This window comes from Pelodiscus sinensis, chromosome 28 (genome assembly GCF_052426305.1).
Source record: "Pelodiscus sinensis isolate ZL-2025 chromosome 28, ASM5242630v1, whole genome shotgun sequence".
NCBI lineage: Eukaryota > Metazoa > Chordata > Testudines > Trionychidae > Pelodiscus > Pelodiscus sinensis.
The window spans coordinates 2,490,363-2,514,516 of NC_143079.1; the positions used below are offsets into that span (position 1 = coordinate 2,490,363).

Here is a 24,154-nt window from a genome sequence, read left to right on the forward strand (position 1 = left end):
GGCCTTGGCCCCCAGCAGGCCTGGGCAAGTGATGTCTTGTCTTATCTCGCTGCTGACACACCAGCATCCTTCAGCTGGAGGATTTAAGGCGGCGCGGGAGGCGATTCGCAGCACAGACCCGCCGAGTCGCCCGCAGAAGCAGCCGCCACCAGACCAGCACGATGCTGCCTGCCACGTTCAAGCTGTGCGCCGGAATCTCCTACCGGCATCTGCGCAACATGACAGGTGAGGGGGGCCGGGCGGGGTGGGGGAGGCTGGCTGGACAGCCCCACTGCTGTGGCCTGGACTGGCCGATTCCAAGGGCCTGCGCTGAGCAGTGATGTTTATTTCCGTTACACTTATTCTGGCTGCAGCCCCCGAATGCCCTAAGCTCTGTGCACCTGGAGGCACCTCTGTTCTACCCTGCCTGGAGCGCTTACCTGCCAGGAAGCCAGCAGGCATCACTGGAACTCCCTGCTGCGTGTTACGCAGCTTAGACCCTCTGCTGGTGTAAACTGTTAGTCCCCTCGGAGTTAAAGATCTGCCCTGTGCCCACACGGATTCCAGCCTTAGGCTCTATTAGCCTCTCCTCTATTGGCTGCCAGGCGACTAGCGCTACGGGGTGAGGAGGGAGATTACGCCTGTTTCTGAACCTAGAACAGTCCTGTGTTTCCAGGCAGGCTGTTGTAAACGTTCCGTTCTGTGCAGCTGAAACATGCACCCTGCCTTGAAGCGCTCACAGGTGAAGGCCGCAGCTTAGCCTCTCCAGTTGCTCTTTTCCAGACTGCTCGTGGCCAAAGTGCCGTACAGAGAAAGTAACTTCCACCAGACGCTTCTTGGCTTCTGGATTCCTGGGTCTTGTGCTGGGCTAGGGGACAATTTGAGGGCTAGATTCCATGTGTCATTTCTGTGGCTGGAGTTCTGCAAGCTTGGACGGAGTCTTCCTTCCTTCTGTTGGGGCTAGCCCCATGCCCCCGTGTGTTTTGCAAAGCCCCATCTCCACACATGGTCTCCCTATAAAATTGTTACACTCCATAGGGAAAGGGGTGATCCGGTTTATTTTTGAGGCCTGCCACTCTTGCAGCAAGCCAAATGCAGCTGCTGTAGCCCTGTGTGGCGAGGAGGAGAACCCGTTTCTGTAGATGCACAGAAGGGTGGAAAGTAAAGAAAAATTAAAGAAAAAATCAACCTGGGTCTGACTGGGAAGAAATTTGTCCTGGAAGTTTTACTGTTACCTTAGCAGGGGCCCACGCAGTGAAGCTGTGAAACCCATAAGCCTTTTCACTTCAATTTCGCTCTCTCCTTTCAAGGCTTGAGACGACAGGCTGCAGTTGCCTTCAGCCAGGGGCTGGACAAACTCACCTTTGCTGGCCCGGGGCCCAGTAAATGGATCAGCCAAGTCCGTAGGAGAAGCTCCTTGCTCAGTAAGTACCATTGTCTGCCAATGTACAGTGACAAGCTGGGGTGGGGGTGGGGATCCCGTGCCATTCAAACCTATGACACCAGTGTTCCCTCTAAGCTGGGCGAATGCCACCCAGCTGATGAGTAGAGCGCCCACAGCTCGGCTAATGCTGGTTTTGTGCGCACACCTCGGTGCACATAAAATTTATTCCGCACATGGATGGAAGCGATGAGAGGGAACATGGTAGGACAGTCTTGCGCCTGGCTCCAATGGGAGCAAGACTGGGGCCCAAGTCCCTCAAGAGGCTGGCAGGAAACTAATGTGCCCCAGCGGCCGGGTGAGAGGAGGGAACTGCCCCCAGCACTCCTTCCATGCCCAAGTAAAAGCCCCACCCCTCACCCCTTTCAGGCTCCTTGCTGGAGGAGAAGCCCTTCAGCGAAGTGGAGATGACCTATATCAAGCAGGGAGAGGAAGCCCTTCAGAAATCCCTGCGCATCCTTGGGGAGCAGGACGGCTGGAAAACGGAGACCACGGCGGTAGGGTTTCTGCTCGGGGGCGGGGTTTCTAGCCTGTCCTTGCCTAAATGCGCCCGCTGGGAATGTTAACGCCGGGGTCTCCGTCTTGCTGCAGGAGAACGGGGACAAAGTGCTGAGCAAGGTGCTCCCCGACGTCGGGAAGGTGTTCCGGCTCGAGGTGGTTGTGGAGCAGCCCTTGAACTCTGTGTATCAGGAGTTGGTGGAGAGAATGGAGCAGATGGGAGACTGGAATCCGAGCATCAAGGAAATCAAGGTGGGGGCTCCACCACATTCGTTCTCAGCTTGCTTTGGCCTGGGCTCAGCCAAGGACTTAAACCCGGGCCTTGCTGGAGAGGGACTTTTAGGGTTAAAGCCAAAGGGTTTGTCAGCTACACTCGAACCACCTTACTCTGCCTCTGAGCCGAGAATACCATGGTTTGGACCCCCACACCAGCATGCCCCTCCCAGGCCCTGCCCCCCAGCACCCTCCTTCCCTCCCAATAACAGCTGAAATATAGGAAAACCTTGAAAAATAACAAGCAGAAAACCAGGTGCACATCTGTGCCCAGAGGGATACGTCCATCTGGGCTGAAGGGCGCCCAGCACCATGCATCTCGGTTAGAGCGAAGTTCGTTAGCGTGGAGCTTGCTTGGCAATAGCCACAAGGTGTCTGCAGAGGGGCGCAGTCCGTTTCTTTACCCCAGTGGCCTGGGGTTCATACGTGGAAGCTACGACTGTGCTGGGGTCTAACCGATTAGCCACTCCCCCCCAGGTCCAACGTTCTCCCCGCCGGCGCAGCCGCTCCTGGAACACAGGGCGCGCTTGCAGCCGAAGGGTCTACTTTATTCCAGCAGCCACTTCTCAAATGGTCCTGGCTGAACCCTTAAATGCATTTCCCTCGTTGGCCACACACAGCCCGCCCTCAGCGTAACAGGATCACGGCGCCAAAGGCAGCAGTCTGGGTCTGGGGGCGGGGGGAAGGGAGGAGACATTGCATGGGGGAAGGCACAGCACTTGTTTTAAATTCGTTGCAAGGTCGTGTCACGCTGCTAGCTGGGACTCCAGGCAGCACCCGACACACACCCTGACCCTCCAGGCTCTTGCCTGTTACGGTTGTGTAAGCAGCCCCGGTACGCTGGCTCTGCCTCATGCCGCCACTGTCCCGGTGCAGATTCTCCAAAAGATCGGGAAAGATACCGTGATCACCCACGAGACGGCTGCTGCCACGCCTGGCAACGTGGTGGGGCCCCGGGACTTCGTCAGCGTCCGCTGTTCTAGGAGACGCGGCTCTACGTGCGTCCTGGCGGGGATGGCCACACACTATGGCGCAATGCCAGAGCAGAAGGGATTTATAAGGTACGGCGCCACCCGGCTTCGTACAGAGCCCGACCGGCAGGCGTGGAATGGACGTGACCGGGTGGCTCTGCCCAGGGTGGGGGAGAGGCCGTTCCCAACTCAGGGGGATGGACACACGGTAGCTCTGCTCAAGTGAGCACGGGCACACGTCGCAAGTACAGAGTGAGGGGGGGGGCTAATGCAAGGGGCCACAGCCATCCCGCGCTCAGGGGGATTACAGCTGGAGCAGGGCAAGTTCAGGTACATGGGCCTGCCCCGGGAGTAGTTGATGTACCAGGTACGGAGCGTGGGGAGGGAGAAAGGCACAAGGAAAAGTACCAGTAGAAAAGGTGTTAGCTTGGAGTCCGGCCGGTCTTGTACATTTCAAGCTTGCTTGGGTGTGGGAAAATGTACAGAAAAGGGCAACAAAATTGACGAGGGTTTGGAACAGCTGCCATGAGGAGAGCTTAGAAAAGAGAAGATTAATAGGAGACAGGATGGAGGTCTGTAAAATCATGGCTGGTGTGAAGAAAGTGACTAAGGAAAAGTTATCGTTCCCACAGCACAAGAACTGGGGGGGGGGGGGGGGGGTTCACCGAATGAAATTAATAGGTACCATGTTTAAAACAAACCAAAGGAAGTTTTTCTTCACGCAACACAGGCCAACCTGTGGAACTCCCTGCCAGGGAATGTTGTGATGGCCAAGCCTGTAACGAGGCTCAAAAGAGAGCTAGAAAAATTCATGGAGGATAGGCCCTCAATGGCTGTTAACCAGGATGGGCCGGGAGGGTGGCCCCAGCCTCCGTTTACCAGAAGCTGGGAACGGATCTCTTGATGAGACTCCCTGTTTTGTTCATTCCCTCTTGGGCACCTGGCGTTGGCCACTATGGAAAACAGGACACTGGGCGAGGTGGACTTTTGGGCTGACCTCGTACAGCCGTTCTCTTGTCCCGTTGTGATTCTCTGCCAAGGGAGGGGCCTCAGGCAGAGGGGACACGGACTGAAATCCTGCAGTCTGCAACACCCCCTTTATCTAGCCCTGCGCTGTCCCATGGGCACTTATGAAACAACCAGGACTCAAGGCCCAGAAGCTGGTGCTCTCGGCCCTGTGGCCACGAGGTGGTGCTGGTTTCTCCCCTTCTCTGGCTTACCTGGAGGCTTGATCTGATTTGGCCCCCGGTCCCGCTTAGGCCAGCGGGTTATACTCCACCCGGCTGTAGCGGCTGGCCTGTGGCAATGCAGGAGGGCAGGCTAGATACTCTCCTGCAACGCCACACAGCAGGAAGCTCTTTCCTTCACGGCGTGACGTTTCAGACCAGAAGGGACCTGTGCCCTCCTGTGTCGCGCCCACCATCACATCCCTTTATGGCCCTCAAAGCCTCAACAGCATTTCGGCCCTCAGGGTGCGTCTAAACTACATGGCTCCATCGATGGATCCTGTAGATTAGGCTGATTGGCAAAGGGAAATGAAGCCGCAATTTAAATAATTGCCGCTTCATTTCAATTTAAATGGCTGCTGCGCTGAGCTGACAAACAGCTGATCAGCTGTTTGTCAGCTCAGCACGCTAGTCTGGACGCTCCCACACCGACCTGAAAGCCCTTTGTTGACCTCCCCGTTATGCCTCGTAGGATGAGGTTTACCAGGGAGGTCGATAAAGGGCTTTCATGTCGGCAGGGGAGCGTCCAGACTGCCCAGATCTGCCGACAAACAGCTGATCGGCAGAGCGGGGCAGCCATTTAAATTGAAATGAAGCCACGATTATTTAAATCGCGGCTTCATTTCCCTTTGCCGAACAAACAAATCGACATGGCTCCGTGACGGACCCTCAGGGAGGGAGCTGCTGTGTTACTTCATCCCCATTAGAAGGCAGGACGCCTACTTCTGGCCCTTTGCACCGCTTTTTTACTGGTACTCCCCTTCCTTCCTCTCCTAGCAGGTGTCTAGTAAATGCCCCTACCTCCCAGGCACCTCACACGTGGCTCTAGGCAACTCACTCAAGGGAGGCGTGGGCACAGCCCAGGTGAAATAAAGGACTGAAGCACAGAATTTAAGAGAGTGGGCAAAGGGTAGAGAAACGTAACTCAGCAAGAGAGAGCTGGCCAAGTTCTCCTGGAGCCGTGACCCTGCCCCAGGGCAGCCCCCTGCAACATCCGTGCTGCTCTGTAGCAAAGCCCAGCCTGGGAGCGGCAGTGCCACTCTCCTGCCGTCAGAGGCTGCTACAGAAGATGGCCCCTGGGGATGGTAAATCATGGGCTTAATGTGATGCTTTTCTGCCTCTCTCCAGAGCTGAGAACGGGCCCACATGCATGGTGCTCCGTCCACTAGCTGGCGATCCTTCCCAGACCCAATTAACGTGGCTACTCAGCATTGACCTGAAGGTAAGTGCCCATGGGAAGGGCAGACGCCGGGAGGGAAGGGAGTGGATGAACGCTGTCTGAGGCTAGGGAGTTGTGAGCAGCTGGCTCAGAGACGTTCTCCCCTGGCAAAGGAATTCCCAGGGTGGAGCAGGAAAAGGGCCAGCTCTTTCTGAGCAGAAAGATTTGGTTCATGTTTCATCCAAACTCACTGGCCCGTCTCGCTGCAAAGTTCTCCCCCTCCAATCCCAACCTCCATAACCACAATCCCGCACTTCTTTCACAGGGCTGGCTGCCGAAGACGATAATCAACCAAGTCCTCTCCCAGACCCAGGTGGACTTTGCCAACCACCTACGCAAGCGCTTGGCTACCACAGCCACCCCAACTGCTGTCAGCTGCTGCCGGCTGGACACTGCCACGCCCCTCAGAAGCATTAACCCCTAGCAGCTTTGCAGCTTGAGGGATTGCCAGAAACCCACCTGACATTTAGATTTGTCCTCAGAGGTGATGAGCTCCTGTAATGTGTTATTTGAAACTTGCATGTGGGGTTTTTGGTAAAGAAATGGACAGATAGTATATAAGGGAGGCTGCTGTTGACTAGGCTCAGACTTTTAATGCTACGTGAAGTTCAATAATGGGCACTTAGGTCTCCATCCCGTCAGGAGGGGGCTCCCTTCTTATTTGAACAGATCAGATCTGCTGCTGCAGGCAACCCTTGAAAGGCCCACAGAAGAAGCTATGTTTAAGTGACATCCAGAGCGGTCGCCTTGTCAGATTAGGCATAGTAGGGTCCAGTACTGGTGGTTCTAAGCTTTTCTATAGCGTGATAATTTCAGTGAAACTACTTCTGATTGAACAGGAGACTTGAGTTTAAGACACACTCAAGCTCCAGCTTAACCCGCAACCTGTGCCCCTCTGGTTCCATGACAGGGTTAGAACGTAGATCAAGGCATTTTGCAATATCTCAACACCCATCCCTGAGCAGAGCTGATTATTGAACTGTTAGTGCCAAGGGAGCCAGACGCGCTGGCTTTCCATTCCATTTATATTACACCCTTTGCTAACAGAGCAGCCAACTAACCAACCAGTTCTGGCTGTGGGGTATGACTGACCCGGATTTGAGGCAGGAACTCTGGTACCTGACTGGCTCAGATTTAGTGTGTACTTACTCTCCCTCTTCAGAGTATCTGTATCTGGTCTTGGTTTCTAAATAGGCTGCATAGTGTCTGCCTTGACATTTTCTACACTTAGCATGTTAGCACCGTGCACTGTTGTAAGCTTACACGTTAACTAAGAATCCCACAGACCAGCGTTCGTTTTGCACTCGGTGGAATGCAGCTGTAGGAAGTTATTTATAAAGCCAGGTTGCGAGTATTTATTTTTCTTGTATAGACATGCACAACGACTATTTAATATTTATTCTGTGACCATGGAGCTCTAAGCAAATTTACTTTTAGGGAGAAATCTACGTAGCCAGTAGGGAAATCTACAGCGCTTGTCTTACCTTGTAGCGTAAGAGGGACTTTCCCAGAACCAACAATCTGGAGGTGGGTGACGGAAGGGATCACGTGAGGATTCCCTGTTGTGTTCCTTCCCACTGTGGGCAGACAGGACACTGGGCTGGGTGGACCTGTGATCTGACCCAGTCTGGCCGTTCTTATGTTCTAACAATCCCTGTGCCCTGCAGAGCTGAAACTGGACTGCTGCTATGAACGCTCAAGTATTTGCAGTGTCTCTCTGCAGTAGCCTAACGTACTTAGTTTACAATACTCCCATTTGAGTTTGATGTAGTGTGTATAGAGGCTTTTTAAAATAAACTGTAAAAAGATTCAAGTTCTTGCCTGGCTCTTTATCCTGACCACGTAGGATGCAAATGTATGAAATCCTGGCTCAGAACACTCCTTGCTGGAAGGTTTGTGTGTGTGACAATGCGGGTGCTGTGACAGCTGCTGTGTGCCACCCTGATTAGATGCACATTCCTCCAGGATAAGGTAGCGTTTGCAGGCACTGGACAACAACCTTATCTAACACTGCTGAGGCTGTACACCACGATACGCTTGCCAGCCTCTGGAATTTAATCTCCCCTCTGCCTGCTCTCTCTACACCTACCCACAGCAAAATAAAACTCCAGGTGGTTTGTGAGGGCCAGAAGGGCAGCTTGTAGCAGGGTCTCTGTAAACAAACCAACTTCCCTCACATGGTCATGGCTCCAGTGACTAGCCGCTGCTGTATGCATGTACACCCAGCTGCCCAGCTCTTGGGACTAAGGTGAAGTGCCTTGTGACTCTCTCTCATGCAGGACGTGGCTTAGCCTTAAGGTAAGGATGCTGCACTGTTTCCCACACTGACTGGTGAATGGGGTCAAGCAAAAGGCACATCCCAAACCTCCCTAGCCAGAGCAGCGCAGGTAGTGTACCAGATCAAGGCTGTTTTGCCTTTGGCCACAAAACACACAAAAGAAGAGACGAGGGAAAGGTTTTATTTTAAACTGGTTGCCAGTTAATATAAAAACCACAATCAGACTCTCCTCCCTAACTTCAGTTTTACAGTTTTGGTACAGCAAGATCCCTTTGTACGGAAGCGGTTTACAAGTTTTTTAAAAATCTTACAACACAGCTGTTGACACTACACTGTGTTCAGGTATTTGGCATCAACTGAGCAGTTGACACGTGTGATGATACAGGGCTGTACGGCTGCTGTCTGCTCCTCAGAGTAACTGGATAGTAAATGAGAAGTCGTGATAATCAAATACTCACACCGACCACGTGTTAGAAGCACAGTCAGCTGAAAACTCCGGAAGATACCAATGAGTAGCACAGTACATGTAACAGCACTTCAGTGAGAAGGCCATGACCTTGTGGAGAAGGTTGGCATTTTAAAATATAATACACACCTACCTCTGCCAATAACCCAGCCCTCAACCATCTTTAAATACCTGCCAGATCGGTAGGAGCTGAGACTGGCTCATCCTTTACAAAGTAGTGATGTTCAGAAACTGGATGTTGCAATTCCCTAGAAATAGCTCGTGTGTCCAGTGTATAAAATCCGTATATAAAGCATCTCGCCTAGGGCTCCCAGGGCGGGCTTCGCCGCCCGTCAACTTCTGTCTCCACGTGATACAGGACGTCCGCCAACGTGTGCTCCACAACAGCACCCCAGCCCATGTGGCTCATCTGTCGGCAAGGAGAAGAGGTCACTGGCGGTGCAGAGCACAGCTTAGCACTGGGCTGTTTTCTATCCCTTCTCCAAAAGGAAATGGGTTAACTTCAGTATAAAAATGCCTTACTCCTGCCACAGAAGTCTTCAGTTATATATAGCAGTGGGCAAAACTGCCTAGAGCATACCCTATGGAAATGGCAATAGTCCTGAAGCTACCAAAGCACTGTACTCAGCAATGAAATGCACAAACACAGAGCCTTTCGCCCACCCTGATCTCTCCTCTCAATACCTGTGAAGGAACTGGTCTAAGGAATTTCTGAAGACTTCCTGGAAAAAGCACTTAAATCCCTCCCCCCATAAGGCTGGCGTCTGCTCGTGGCAACGCTGGGAGCTGGCGGACAAAGGAAAGCCTGTGGTACACCTAATGCAGTAGCTTCCGTTTGTGACTCGACTCACACTTCCACAGATGGGACCGACAAGGACTCTAGACCTGTCTAGACGTCACTCAGGTGATGCTTCAGAGGTAAAAGGCTCCCCCCTGCCATCATCCACTTTTAGATGCAACCTTAACATTTGAAGACAGCTGGTCCAGCCTGACAATTCCTATTATCAATCTAGTCTAGGTGTAGTAAGGGGCTGTGTCCCCAAACCATGTTTTCCCCAAAGCATGTTTTTGGAAAGATATAGTCCAGGAGCTAACTCATAGTCCAGGAGCTAACTCATGCTAGCCAATCTCTGATACCTCTTTGAATTTTTCTAACATGCTCGGTCAGAAGCAGGCATCTGCTGTACAGAGTAATGGGAAAGATTTTAGATTTTTTCGCTAATTTTAATTCCAATAAATGCATCCGCGAAGAATGCCTTGTTTTAGGAACTTCAAGCACATCATGGGCTAGAAAAATAGTCTGACTGCACATATATACTACAGGGCGATAGTCGGCAGGATATATCAGGGAGCTCAAGCTAAGATTGTGCTTTTAGACCATTAAAACCCAGCCTGTTTTTCCCCTTCACACAAAATATGGCTCAACTCCATACCTTGGTAAGTCAGCAGAAACACAGCTACTTTTAATGGCACCTTATACTGTTAGATTGGACTCCCCTTCTCCCCTCTAAAAGAGAACCAGGTGACAACTGAAGTGATCCATTCATAACTCTGAACTCTTGTAGACAGAACGGAGGCACAAGAGCTGAATTTAAAGACTGTGCCATATTAACAGCACGAGAAAGCAGATTACGTAGTTATGAACTAGTACTTACGGGGCGGTAAGTGATGTCTCTCGGAGGATATTTGAAGTACGGTCCAAAGTTTACTGAAACCTGTGAAAGGGAGGCAGGCAGACTTATCAGATGGACGTGCACACATGAAGCAAAGGCAATCACCTGCTCAGCATCTAACAGGCTGTAGGTGGCATAGAGAGATCTCTACCACCACAGCTTTATGGAGACGTGACACAGGCGAAGTTAAGAGACTCCACTTGCAGTTGTTCTCTGTGTCTCCCTTTGCAGCCCAGAGCAGGCAGATAAGCTATTGCACATGTGCTCTGAAAGTCCCTGGGCCCGTATCATTGGAATAATCTTAGCTCTGACTCCTCCCCAACGCTGGCAGGGACCAACTTTCTGCTGTATTTGCACCTCGCCTAATGCAATGAGGGTCTGCTCCATGACTGGGCCTCTCACACACAAATCATCCATTTTGCATCCCCTTTCAAATCTGGGCACCTCTGTCTCGGCATGTACCTACCGTGCAGCCCTTATATAACGAAATGGCAGGGAAATAAACACCTTCAAAAATGTCTTTAAAGGCAACTCCTTGACTGACACCATTTTTATAGAAGATGATCTGCAAAACAAACAGTCAGTGAATCGAGAGGCGTTCATGCTTCACTGACTAACCCTCAATCACTTGTAGCCACCTTCTTCTCTTCTCTTCCCTCCCCCCAGCTGGTTCTCTTACGACTGTAGGCTTTATTTACCACGAGACATGCTTCATTCTGCAAGATGCCTAGTGCATTTGTGAGGTCTTGCATTCCACCAAACAAAACTAGCTGGAGTGATTTATTTTAAGTCAGTCAAAGAGGTGAAACCCAGCTGCATTACTTGCTTATTCAAGTCTATATAAGCGCAACAGAGACCATTCAACTTCACATCCTTGTCAAAGTGTCAGATAAGATTCAAGTAAATGAACACCAAGAATCTTAAGTGAAAAAAAAAATCTATAAAGGAATGTACGGTGAACTGGTCTGATAGGCAGGTAGTTCCTTACAGTGCTTTGTGGATTTCTAAGGGCTCGTCTCAAGTTTCCACCCTATTCCCAAAATCCAACTTACTTGGCTTCCAGGAGTTTGCTTTAGGCTCTTCTCCGCTTTATCCACAAAGTCCTTCTCTTCAAAATACAAGTAACTTTTGAACTTGATCAAAGCCTAGAAAGGTAAGCAACAGAGCCAGGCTGCAAGAGTCACACCATTATTTTTAGTAATATTATGGCTAGCGGCAGATAGGGCTGGTTAGCTCACAAGCTTCTGACTACTGCAGACCCAGATATAGCAAATGTCAGTTCACCAATGAGGCGCGAATACCCTAAGTATGGGATCAGAAAGCTGCACTAATCACAGGTGCAGCATTTCTGTAGGTTGGCACGTTGGACTTGTGTCAGAATCTCCTACCCAAGTTCATGGAACCAGGATACGGATGTGCCTAATTCAATAGCCAGAAGGTAGTCCGGCTGATGCTCCCTCCCTCATCTGATCCTCACCAGTAGCCTCTGAATTCAGGTAAAGACCACTGTTTACATGAGGCATTTGGGGCTTTTAAGACTAGTGCTCTAGACCTTCTCACCATGCTATTTCCTTAGTCAGTGGTAAGAGTTGACACATTATTTGCCTCCCATTCAGAGGACCACCACAGAGCCCGGACAGCTTCAAGATTGAGATTTGGAGAAGCCCAGTTTCCACTCTGAGATACTGCACATTCAAGTGTCAGGACCCGGTTAGCATGGCCAGGGTCTTTTATAGTTAACACACAAAACCAAACCTTGAGAATCTCTAGGCACAGCCCAGGGGATCGAGCTTACCTTATCTTTGTAGGTATCAGGCAGGGACTTAGCAGTCTCTGTATCTTCAGGAAGACTGATATAAAACCCCAGTACGTCTCCTTGCCCATAGCCAGCTGAATAGTGTTTGCCTATGGACTGATGAAACTTTGTTCCCTTCTTGCTGCGCCAGGAGTAACTGAACTTGTCATAGCCTAAGGGAGCCTGAAGGTTCCCTGTGGAAAACCAGAAGTCAGCCCTGGAAGCACCAGACCCTTTTCTTGCATGAACGTACTGTTTCTAGAAGCTGCCAGGTTTAACAAACATTAACATCTAATCCTACATGAAACGGGAATTCTTCCATCCAGGCTATGTATGTGTTTCAGTGCTTGGTTTTACAAACCACACTGAAAATATTTACTTTGTAAATATGCGTGAGACACTGATGTGGGCTCCAGGGCATGCAGTGTTGAACGGGGCTAGAAAGAGGCAATAAACCTTACAGTGATTAGCGAGGCCCAGCAAGCAACAGCAAAGCCAGGAGTTTGCGGGACTAATCTGTCCTCCTGCAGTAACCCAGGAGCTCAGGCACCGACTCACTACACAATACTCCAAAGGGTCTGCAGCGGTCCTGCTCCAATCACATCGAACAACACCTGTAAAGAGTTCTAGCATTTCCACTTGCATTTCCTCTCTGTCGTTGGTTCTGTGGCTTATTGCTCAGGGGTCTGAGCTACTTAAAATGCAGAAAATGAAAGCAAGAGCAGGAAGCTTTTACTGCTAAGGAATCTTCAGCAATTACTTTACCTAGTGGTTGTGACCAGCCAAGTCTGGCTGCTGTGTCTGGTGGCATCTCATCCACAGATATCTCAAAGTACCACTCTCCCTTCCGCACGCCATGGGAGGCTCGTACCATGGAGTACCCTTTCTCGCCAATAACGGTCAGTCTGTCATCGGAGATCTTTAGCTGAGGTGCTACAGTAGTTAGAAAGAGGCGATTAGCAAGTGGGAGAGTGAACCAATCCAGGGTTGCGAGACTCACCACCTTTCCCAGCACAAGGGTGTTTTGAAGCTTTACTGACAGACAGTGAGGTTATAGAGAAGATGGCTCATACGGGGAGCTGGCTGCTTGGCTTACCTCGGTCATGCAATGCCAGGAGGACTCGTTCATAGAGGCAGGCTCTGTAGAGGTCTCCAGGAATTGGCTTTCCTGCCCAGCAATCTAGTTCTAGTTTCTCAGGGTCAGGCGCATGGGGGTCAGGCTCAGCCAAAATGTAACGATATCCATCTTTATTAAAGGGGTGTTCCAGAGGGTAGCCATGTGGTGGCAAGCGCTGAGCAGAAAACAAGGGGTCACTGGAAGAGGCACAAGGAAAAACGTTAGCACTGACGTTCCCACACTTGCCATGAACCACACCCACATAAGCGGCTAGACAACATCCAAACCATTTCCCTAAGCAGAGCCATCCACCAAATACTTCCCCTTCACTGCCTTTTACAAGGACATGCCAACGACTACAGCAGCTCATCCCTACGGCTGCTACAAAGTCAAAACCTTCAGGGTGAAATTTGGTTCTGAGCAGAAGGCCCACTCAAGGCCTACGAACATAAGAGGTGCTCACTATGGGTTACTAAAACAGGAGGGCAGATATTCACAGTCAGGAAGTTTATACTTCTACTGTATAAATTCTGCAAATAGATAAACTTAACAGTAACAAGTCACTGGGACAGGATGGCATTCACCCAAGAGTTCTGAAAGAACCCAAATGGGAAATTGCAGAACTATTAACTGTGGTTTGTAACCTATCCTTTAAATCAGCTTCCATACCTAATGGCTGGAAGATTGCTAATGTCACACCAATATTTAAATAGGGCTCTAGAGATGATCCTGGCAAGTACAGACCAGTAAGTCTGACGTCCGTACCGGGCAAATTAGTTGAAACTATAGTAAAGAATAAAATTGTCAGACACATGGATGAATATAACTTGTTGGGGGAAGTCAACGTGGTTTCTGTAAAGGGAAATTCTGCCTTACTAATCTGCTAGAGTTCTTTGAGGAGGTCAACAAACATGTCAACAAGGAGAATCCAGTTGATATAGTATACTTAGGATTTCCAGAAAGCCTTTGACAAGGTCCCTCACCAAAGGCTCTTAAGTAAGTTGTCATGGGATAAGAGGGAAGGTCCTTTCGTGGACTGGTAACTGGTTAAAAGACAGGAAACAAAGGGTAGGAATAAATGGTAAGTTTTCAGAGTGGAGAAAGGTAACTAGTGGGGTCCCCTAAGGGTCTGTCCTAGGACCCATCCTATTCAACTTATTTATAAAAGATCTAGAGAAAGGGGTAAACAGTGAGGTGGCAAAAACTGCAGATGATAAACTGCTCAAGATAGTTAAGACCAAAGCAGACCGTGAAGAGCTTCAAAAAGATCTCCCCAAGCTAAGGGACTGGGCAACAAAATGGCAAATGAAATTTAATGTTGATAAATGTCAAGTAAATGCACATTGGAAAACATCTCAAATATATACACACAATATGATGGGGACAAATTTGGCTACAACTAACCAAGAGAGAGATCTTGGAGTCATTGTGGATAGTTCTCTGAAAACATCCACTTAGTGCACAGCGGCCGTCAAAAAAGCAAATAGAATGTTAGGAGTCATTAAAAAAGGGATAGAGAATAAGACAGAAAATATCTTACTGCCTCTATATAAAACCATGGGACACCCACATCTTGAATACTGTGTACAGATGTGATCACCTCATCTCAAAAAGATATCTTGGCATTGGAAAAGGTTCAGAAAAAGGGCAACAAAAATGATTAGGGGTTTGGAACGGATCTCATGTGAAGAGAGATTAAAAAGACCTGGACTTCTTAGAAAAGATGAGACTAAGGGGGGATATGATATAAGTCTATACAATCATGACTGGTATGGAAAAAGTGAATAAGGAAAAGTTATTTACTTATTCACACAATATAAGAACTGGGGTCACCAAATGAAATTAATAGGCAGCAGGTTTAAAGCAAACAAAAGGAAGTTTTTCTTCACTCAGTGTACAGTCAACCTGTGGAACTCCTTGCCAGAGGATGTGGTGAAGGCTAGAACTTTAACAGGGATCAAAAAAGAGCTAGATAGATTCATGGAGGTTAGGTCACTCAATGGCTATTAGCCAGGCTGGGTAGGAATGGTGCCCCTAACCTCTGTTTCTCTGGAGGTGGGTGACAGGGGAGGGATTATGTGAGGATTACCTGTTGTGTTCCCCTCCCTCTGGGGCATCTGGTATTGGCCACTGTTGGCAGACAGGACACTGGGCTGGATGAACCTTTGGTCAGACCCAGTACGGCCGTAATTATGTACAGGGCTTGAAGAAAGGCAGCAAAAACCGCTTGCCAGCCCCATACTGCGCATGCGCAAGAGCCGCAATGCGCGTGCGCTCCGTTCATTCGCGGCACACGCATAGCTGAAATCTACTCGCCACGGGTGAATAGATTGTATTATTTGTTGAGCCCTGATTATGTATAATGGCCTATAGCTTAGTGTGAGGACAGATTATATAAAAATGCTAATTAGTTTGTACCGTGGGAGTTTAAAGTTTTTAACACGGCTGTATCCTCTCATAGCACGTGCAGAACTGCATCAGAGATGGGAGGCATGTACTCCATCATCAAGCCTTTCCCTACAACCCTGGTCAATACAAGACTGTTCCTTATATTTTCTGTAGTTTGTCCATCTGCCACTGTGAAGTGACTTCACTTAGCCTGTATCTTTCTAGTTACCTTCTAGTTTTCTTGGTGGTCCCTGTGGTCCCTCCGTCTTGCTGTTTGCGTTTTGCTCCTCTTCCTTTGCCACTACCTCCTGCTGCAATACCTCCTTTGGAGAGAAATCACCACAAATCTACATCAGCTAACACTTTATGTAACAGCTGGTGCCAATGGGAATCCGTGAGTGTGGAAACTCCATGTATGTCACACTAGCAAATGGCTTCATTAAAACAGAAAACTATCAACTTTTATAGAGGTTTGATACTGACACCAGAGAAAACTACTCTAGCAAAAGATAAAATTTATTTACAGTCTCTAATCGGTTTTTAGAGAAACGTGTTGATTTAAATAATCAATGTAAAGGTCAATTAATAACATTCTATTAACAGGACTCAAGTTTTATTACATGAATTACAAGTCTTTACTTTCCCATAGCATTCCTTTCAAATGGTATGGTTTGTATATTTAGTTTGAGAACAAATGCTGACACAATTTCATGGAAGTTCCAAACACACAAGACAACAAAAGATATGTTTTTGCAGAAGTATGACCCCAAAAGGCAACTTTTTCCCATTTTAAGCAGACTATCAGTTGTCTCAATGACTTACAATATGCTTGCAATACACTTTGACACACGTCTGCTTCAGCTGTAAGCACTTAACATTAAAGTTCAATATATAAAAGGAAATACACCAAAATAGGGAAAAGAAGAAGCAATAAAAGGTGCTTCTCTGCAGTGTTTCCAAATTTGATATAGTTTGCAATGTAAACAATAATAGCAAGGCATTTCATGTTAATATTAAATGTCTTCAAACACAATTTATCAAACTATAGGATAGGACAAAACACTGAACATCTAACATCAGAATCATGCCAAATTATTGTGTAACTTCTTTAATGTATTTGATAAACTAAGTTAGTTGAATCTCTATTGAATATTTTAGTATGTAAGTGATAAAATACACCATGTACCTCTGAGGAAAAACATGGCTTACTTGCATTACCTACTTAAAAATGAAAGAATACATGATTTTGTTGTACTGCAGGGAAACACCCTTCACAACCGCATAGTGTACTGTAACTAAAAAAGTAGCAAGCTTTTAAATTATCAGCATACCTGTTGCAGTGTAAGGGATTGAGACCTTTCAGGGATATCATATTCTGCACAAACATGTACTGATCTCAACTGTGCTTGCTTGAATCTAACACCTTAGTTTGTCATAGCAGGTTTGTAAATCGAAAAAGTGAATTCTTCAGAAGCCAGTAATTACATTCTGAACTTTAGTGTCAAATTGAAACAGAATCCTACACAAGAGAACAAATTACAGTGAAAGGGACACCTTATACCAGTCATGTGAGGCAGAATATGACAATTTAAAAGCTTCTAAATGCTAAACATTAAAAACTGGAATTACTGTGTCATTAACTATTACTGCAATCATTTTTAGGACACACTTTAGATTTTTAATTCACTTTAGCTTCTAAGACAGTTGAGCAAAAAGCTTTTCCAAACCACAACAATACTTAAGTTTTAGAAGCTGAAAGGTAAATATTCACCTCCCAAAGAGGCTCCACCTGTAAGGACAGAAGTGGCAGCATGTATTTGTCAAATTTTAATAACTAAAGACAAACATAACCAGTGCATGAAATGGAGACAATGTACACTTCAGAAGTCTGCAATGATGGAAGGGTGCATAATTTTTTTTTTTTTAGAACCACACCCAAGGTTAGCAATTCATGCATATATGCTTATAACTGCGAAAAGGTTTACACCATCACTAACTAGATATCTTGTGGTTAGTGTATATTAGCTAACACAGTACAGAGTTTGCCTTACTCACAAAGGCCACGTCCCCACTACAAACTAGGGGACAGACTCCCAGCTTGCACACCCTCATGTGAGCCTAAGGAGAGCTAGCATGGGTACAGATAGTTGTGCAGCTGTGGCAACATGAGACGCAGCAGTTGTGGCACAGGTCAATCATACGGAATACAAATCCACTGGAACCTGGTGGAGCGCTAAACCGTGTTGCCACTGCTTATTTCACCAAGGCTACACTATCATTTATACTTGCACAAGCACACCTTGAACTAGCACGGGTACATATACACGAGCAGGCGATCACTCCAACTCACAGTATGGACATGACCAAAGACACTATCCCTCCAGTACCCTCATCCCACTAAGAGGGAGAACACTAATCTGCCAGTGACCATTACATGGAAATGTATACTAGAATAAAGCGTCCCTAGTTCTCTTGAAATCTCAGAATGTGGAAAATGGGAAGTTTGCGCAATAGTGTTCTGTCATAATTGAAGAAAAAAAAATCAACATTTTGGGGGTAGGATTGGGAAGTACAAAGGCAAAAATTTGTTTTGGGTGAAGATACCAATTTTAAAAACAGCTAACTTGCAAGCACATGTGCACTACTATGGTATAACCAGCTGTCTGAAAGAGTGCTTGTCACATACTTCCGTGAGAGGGTAAAGACTAATTTATATCACTAAAGAAAATTACCAGACTGAGATTTACCATGGCTAAATACATTCTGGAAATAACATGTCTACATACCAGCTAATAAGTGTTCCATCTTTGTTAAGCTATAAATGTCAAAGTTAATATAATAGAGGATGTGTTCAACTGTAGGACTGAGAAAATGTGAAATATTCCCAAATACTCAATGAATTTCCTTGAGTAAAATTAAAGAACTTGCCATTTAAGCTTCCACTGGTAGATACAGCATTGTTCTGCTTCTGGTTATCGTATGCTGGACCAATATTAGCAAGGTCCTGAAAAAGGAAAACTCAATTTAAGGCGGCTACAGATTTATGGGCAGGTTAGTATGTACAACCTGTTTTGAAAGGATGTGCCTAGTTCAAAGTCTGAGCAAAAAAGTTTTTGCTCTTGAGGCTTTCCAAGAGCTGAAGTGCTACTGAAATTTTAGCAGCATAGCATAACACAAGATCTTCAGAGCACTGGGAAGATTTTTTTTTTTTTAAGTTTTCTAAAAAGGACCCAAACTACACAGCCAGAACACCCAATGGGTCAAGCTCATGCCATTTTTATTTGGCGCTAAGATACTGTGTCACAAGGTTAGTAAAGATTTTAACCCTTCCTAGATCCTAGACACATGCTGGCTGAGGGACATGACTTTTAAAAATGGAGGCAAGATTCCTGCACGCATTTTGAGTGAGAGTCATAGTAAAAGAAATGAGAAAAACAGGATAGTCTCCATTGCTAAAGGCAAGACTCTGTTTCAAGTACCCACAGTGTGACTGGAACACTATTAAGATGGGTATTCCTGATGCCACAATCTTTGGCAATTGCATATGAAGGCCTAATGATACTGCAGCTACTCTTAATTACATGAGTTATGAGAACGTATTGCAAAAGGGAGAACTTTCTCCCTGCCTCAATCACCTACCTGATCTAGTAACCCAAACTTTGGGTAATCCTCCTCTGGATCTTTACTACCTGGGTCTGGATGCTCTTTCACCAAGAACACATCCCTTTCTTTGCACTGAAATAAGGAAGACAGGAAAGTAAGAACTCTCAGGGACAGTATTCATGTCTGAACTATTTTTCTAGTTTAGTTCTAATTATCCAATAAGTCGATCAAAAAGCAACTTGATCATTAGCAAAGATCCTCTGCAAATTTAAACATTTAGTTACTTACCATTGTTTTTACAATGTTATTTGGCCAAGTCATTTTTCCAGGTCTCTGTCTAGTTGTCATACACTCCCAGTATTTGTCAATAAATGGTATAATATCCTATTTAAAAAGATGATAAAGTGAGTCATTAAAATAGTTAAAAAGTTAAGAAATGAAACTACTTTATTAAGCCAACAACTCTCAACTCCAGATCATACACATTTTAATTGATCTGTCAGAGCTGGTGAGCCTGACAGATCATACTGTCAATTTCTGCCTGAGTTTGTGGATCTAGGCAATTCCCTTTTTATGTCATGTCAGAAGTAACAGTCTAATTACTTCTGTACCTTGTCTTTTGAGAACATAGTTTTTGGATGCTCATCTTGTGTCCTTGACTGCCATGTCAAGTTGGCCAGAGCACTAAGGCACATTTCCTTCAAATCTTAAAAACAAAACAAAAACATGGCAAAATTAGTTACATCTTTGATGAAGGTCAAGTGTATTTATATACAATAGTAAGGCTGGTAAAAACTAAGAACACAGCAGATTTAAACTTAGATCAACTTCCATTAGTTGGTCTCACCTCTGCAACATGCTAAGTTTTGGAAAAGGGGGCTGCTACAGTGAATTGTGTTGTAAAAAAGAAACCTGGTTGAAGGCAAAAATTCTACCAGCCTAAGAAATTCACAATGGCATTCTCCATGTCTAAAGTAGTCAATCCCCCAGCAGGTTTTGTTGCAATCAGCACTGCAAATCTTTACCAGACCCACTGAAAGATTTTAACCAGCTATAGGACAGTCGTCAGATAGGGCCATTCCATCCCCAACCAAGATTCAGAGAGGATAAGAAATTCAGGCTTTTACAATACTTACTCGCTTGTTTTCTTAGAAAGTATGTGTTCCCGCTATGATGACAAACATTGCAATGGAAACTGTAGTTGGTCATGAAAGGCAGACATGATCTGTGAAACAGCAAAATCATTCAAGAAGTTACTATACACGGCTTTTCTATTACACCAAAAAAAGAAAACTGCCTCTTCATTAAAAAAAAAAAAAAAAAAAAAAAGCGCTCAATGAATATTCACACGTAACTCAGGGTCAGCATAAATACCATTTTTCTGTTTGAGAAACAGTCCTGAAATTTGACCACCAAGGCAAATTGATAGCCACTCAGGCACCTTGCACAGTGAACCATGGATTAGCTCAGGTACATCGAAAGCTATAAACCTCCCTATAAAATACTAATTCCATTGTAAAACCAATTTTTATTTAACACACATTAAAAGTTATCTCAAATATCAAAATGAACTTGCTTTCCATATACAGTGTCTGTCTTTTTCACTTTTCAGTCAGCAAATATACACTAGCAAGCTCTGTGTTCCCCTGCCCAACCCCTTTTTTAAGTCGCTTTCACAATTGTCTCATGCAGCAACCCAAAGCTACAAATAGGTCAGGAAAATTTCTATCTGCAAACAAAGATTTTTTCATTGAAGTGTAAGAAAAATATAAACACTCTGTGTTATGTAAAACTGTTTTATTATTGTTTACATAGCTCAAAGTGCGATATGCTATGCAAACAAAATAGGAAGACAAGGTCTTTCCCCCAGGGAATTTACATTCTAAATACTTCCTCCTTTGTTTATAAAACAAAACTTAGGCAGCATCTTTTTACAATGTACTGATCTGAGTTTAGGATCTGAACCTTTCAACTTTCCCTTTTTGTAGTAGTTTATGTTTAACACTGTACAGTATTTGGGCTTTTTGAGGGGGTGTCTGTGCTGCCTAACTGTGTACTTCTGTTCCCAATAACGCATGTGGTTGACTGGTCAGTTTGTAACTTTGGTGATCATAACTGAGATTCTACTGTGATACTTTTCTTAGCTCTTCTTCACGAACTTTTCGAACTTTTTACACACACACCCTCACCCACACCCACACCCACACCCACCTTAACTAGGAATTTCCTTGATTTTCAGTGACTGAACTGATAAAAAAAAAAATCAGCCCTGAGCAACTTTAACTCTAAATGAACTGATCTTCAGCGACCTCTCTCAGCTGGAATCAGAAGTGTTCTGCAAGCAGGAATACTGTTCCCGGGTTGGAGTTTGTTTTTTAAACAAGCCAGCCATTTTTCAGAGAAGTTCATTAGAATTTAGAGTAAATTTTGGAAGACACACAAATATTATGGTACCGGAGGATCATAAGTATCTAGACAGATTATATGCAGCATTATTACATACGTTGAGAGAATTATTACATACGTTGTATCAATGCCAAAGGTGTCCGCTGTGAACCACTTTGTACAAATCCCACACTGCAGCTCTATCTCTCCAAGCTGTCGCCCATTCTCTTCATCCACCGAGCCTGTCTGAGTGTCCAAGACTTCAGAGCTGTCCCCAGCCCCTTCCTGCAAGCATAGTAGCATTAGCAGGTCTGGACTGGATTAACGCCAGCAGCATGTTTCTCTTCTGGTGGTGCACATAACATATCTCGGTGCACGTAACAAAATATACTCCACACACGGATGGAAAAAATGAAAAGGACTCGAGATTAATGAAGCTCCTGAGGGGTAAGCATGAGGAAGGGCAGCCAGGGCCCCATGGCATGGTCCGACACATGGCATACGCAGGCTTTGCAGCAGAAGCCCGCCAGGCAGCCCAACAGGAAGGCAGAGCCAGAGCAAGGTGCCTGCTAGCCCGCTTCGTCTTGCGGCAGTGCCGCAGGGCTCCTGCCAGGGACCGGAGCTGTGCCAGCTGCGGCACAGGACACAAGGGCCTCCCCGCCCATGGCCAGGGCACCCCCGGAGCTGCCCCTGCCCGCACAGACCCACCGGCGGCACTCACGTACTAGGGCATCCTTCCCGTTGGGGGACTCGGTCTCCAGCCCGGCAGCGACATCGGCTAAGGCGGCGTCCCCCCTGCAAGGGCCGGAGCAGGGTGAGAAGGCGGCACCTGGGGGAGGCTTCTGCATGGCAGGAACAGACCCCCCATGTGCGTTCCTATAAGGGGGGGCCGCTCCCGCGCGCGTTCCAATGGGGGGGCCGCTCTCCCCCCCCCGTGCTCTCCAATGGGGGGGCCCGCTCTCCCCCCCCGCGCGCTCTCCAATGGGGGGGCCCGCTCTCCCCCCCGCGCGCTCTCCAATGGGGGGGCCCGCTCTCCCCCCCCCGCGCTCTCCAATGGGGGGGGCCCGCTTTCCCCCCCCGCGCTCTCCAATGGGGGGGCCCGCTCTCCCCCCCGCGCGCTCTCCAATGGGGGGGCCCGCTCTCCCCCCCCCGCGCTCTCCAATGGGGGGGCCGCTCTCCCCCCCCCGCGCTCCAATGGGGGGGCCGCCGCCCCCCCCGTGCTCTCCAATGGGGGGGCCCGCTCGCCCCCCCCGCGCTCTCCAATGGGGGGGGCCCGCTCCCCCCCCCGCGCTCTCCAATGGGGGGGCCCGCTCCCCCCCCCCCGCGCTCTCCAATGGGGGGGCCCGCTCCCCCCCCCCGCGCTCTCCAATGGGGGGGCCCGCTCCCCCCCCCCCCGCGCTCTCCAATGGGGGGGCCCGCTCCCCCCCCCGCGCTCTCCAATGGGGGGGCCCGCTCCCCCCCCCGCGCTCTCCAATGGGGGGGCCCGCTCCCCCCCCCGCGCTCTCCAATGGGGGGGCCCGCTCCCCCCCCCCGCGCTCTCCAATGGGGGGGCCTCGCTCCCGCGGACTCACCCAGTCTCCGAGTCCCCGGCGCCCTGCTCGGGAGGCCCCGGAGGGTCCCCCGCCCCCGCCCCCGCGGCCGCCTCCCCCCCCTCCTCCGGGGCGGGCTCCGGCTCCGGCGCCGCCGCTGCTCCCGCCGCCGCCGCCATCTTCCTCCCGCGCAGTCGCGCCAAACTCTCGCCCGGTGTCTCGCGAGATTTCCCGCTCCCTCCGTAAAAGGGCGATGCCAGCGGTGGGGCCCACCGTGAACCCGCGGGGTCCCGCGGAGCAGTGACATCACCCCGTCACGGCCGCTCCAGCCATTCTGGGACCGCCCTCGCTGTGGCCCCCGTGACATCACAGGGCCATGCTATGACATCACAAGGCGGTGCCGTGACATCACCCATGGCAGTGCTGTAACATCACAGGGCCTTGCCATGACATCACAGGGCTGTGCCGTGACATCACAGAGCTGTCCCGTGACATCACCCACGGCAGTGCTGTGACATCACAGGGCTGTGGCGTGACATCACTCACGGCAGTGCAGTGACCTTCCCACCCTGCCACGGTGCGGGGAACCCACAGGGCCCCGCCACAGCATCCCCCCATCGTGATGCTGGTGACATACTGCTGGGCTGTGACCGCCCCAGGCTACCACGTCTGGCGGCTGCCCCACAGCAGATCCCAGGCCTGGCTGCATTGCTGCGCCCTCGTGGCATGTGCTACCGCTGTGACAATGCACCGGTGGCTGATGGCCTCTCTCTGCCCCTCCACCTTGGAGCAGAATGGAGGGGGATGCCGGGCCCACTGCCAAAGGAGGCGACCAGGGTCATTTCAATGAAGAAGTTAAAGGGTGAACCCCACGCCCAGTGAGAACACGCAGTCAGATGCAGACGATTCCAAGGGAGGCTCGAGGTGGAGTAACCCAGTGCAGCTCCCAATGAATGCATTCGGACTCTGCTCCCTCTGGCCGGGGTAATCAGCCCCTAGCGGAACTTGGCACGATCAGCCCCACTCATAGCAGGTGGATGAAATGCTGGTACTCATTATTTGTGGTGCCGTAATGGACAGGAGTCCCAGCCATGGACAAGAACCCAAATAGGCCGCCTGGCAGGAGGAGTCTTTGTGCCTATTTCACAGATATCGGTGCCCGGCTGCACCCCTGCAGGTATCAAGCCAAACGAAGCCATGTCCAGGAACACAGAAAAACACGACCTTGCCATAACTACCCAGCAACTGCGTGTACCTGGGCCGTTCAATTTCCCAGCAGCAGGCTAGAACTCAGGGCTGGTCTCCGTGGGCAG

At 48.5% G+C, this 24,154-nt stretch overlaps 2 protein-coding genes across 5 annotated transcripts; one reads left to right on the top strand and one right to left on the bottom strand.

The window, feature by feature from the left end:
• STAR (steroidogenic acute regulatory protein) lies at positions 1 to 7,415 on the top strand. The gene is made up of 7 exons (XM_006134039.5): positions 1 to 225; positions 1,290 to 1,403; positions 1,790 to 1,917; positions 2,012 to 2,170; positions 3,068 to 3,252; positions 5,517 to 5,610; positions 5,873 to 7,415. Exons 1-7 carry the CDS (start codon positions 162 to 164, stop codon positions 6,029 to 6,031), a joined length of 903 nt encoding a protein of 300 aa, XP_006134101.1. The 5' UTR covers positions 1 to 161; the 3' UTR covers positions 6,032 to 7,415.
• Positions 7,416 to 8,050: 635 nt separating this feature from the next.
• Positions 8,051 to 23,035, bottom strand: ASH2L (ASH2 like, histone lysine methyltransferase complex subunit). 4 transcript variants are annotated; one of them, XM_089773757.1, is made up of 18 exons: positions 22,884 to 23,035; positions 22,038 to 22,107; positions 21,452 to 21,597; positions 20,064 to 20,152; positions 19,539 to 19,633; positions 19,216 to 19,311; positions 18,964 to 19,059; positions 18,253 to 18,328; positions 17,096 to 17,113; positions 15,554 to 15,647; positions 13,920 to 13,979; positions 12,916 to 13,133; positions 12,585 to 12,752; positions 11,820 to 12,013; positions 11,077 to 11,169; positions 10,491 to 10,589; positions 10,007 to 10,066; positions 8,051 to 8,760 (listed from the first exon to the last, which is right to left on the bottom strand). In XM_089773757.1, exons 1-18 carry the CDS (start codon positions 23,018 to 23,020, stop codon positions 8,653 to 8,655), a joined length of 1,917 nt encoding a protein of 638 aa, XP_089629883.1. In that variant the 5' UTR covers positions 23,021 to 23,035; the 3' UTR covers positions 8,051 to 8,652. The 4 variants fall into 4 exon arrangements, with proteins under 4 accessions (XP_089629883.1, XP_089629884.1, XP_075766752.2 ...); XM_089773758.1 differs by lacking the exon at positions 17,096 to 17,113; XM_075910637.2 differs by lacking the exon at positions 13,920 to 13,979 and having other exon boundaries at positions 22,884 to 23,033.
• Positions 23,036 to 24,154: the final 1,119 nt, after the last annotated feature.

Bases quoted from the DNA above. Each gene is read 5' to 3' on its own strand.
- STAR (XM_006134039.5), top strand. From the start codon at position 162: ATGCTGCCTGCCACGTTCAAGCTGTGCGCCGGAATCTCCTACCGGCAT. The intron at 226-1,289 runs GTGAGGGGGGCC...TCTCCTTTCAAG, and splicing joins GCATCTGCGCAACATGACAG to GCTTGAGACGACAGGCTGCA. The intron at 1,918-2,011 runs GTAGGGTTTCTG...GTCTTGCTGCAG, and splicing joins GGAAAACGGAGACCACGGCG to GAGAACGGGGACAAAGTGCT.
- ASH2L (XM_089773757.1), bottom strand. From the start codon at position 23,020: ATGGCGGCGGCGGCGGGAGCAGCGGCGGCGCCGGAGCCGGAGCCCGCC. The intron at 12,753-12,915 runs GTAAGCCAAGCA...TAACTACTGTAG, and splicing joins CCTGGCATTGCATGACCGAG to CACCTCAGCTAAAGATCTCC. The intron at 11,170-11,819 runs GTAAGCTCGATC...TTACCTTTCTAG, and splicing joins CTGATACCTACAAAGATAAG to GCTTTGATCAAGTTCAAAAG.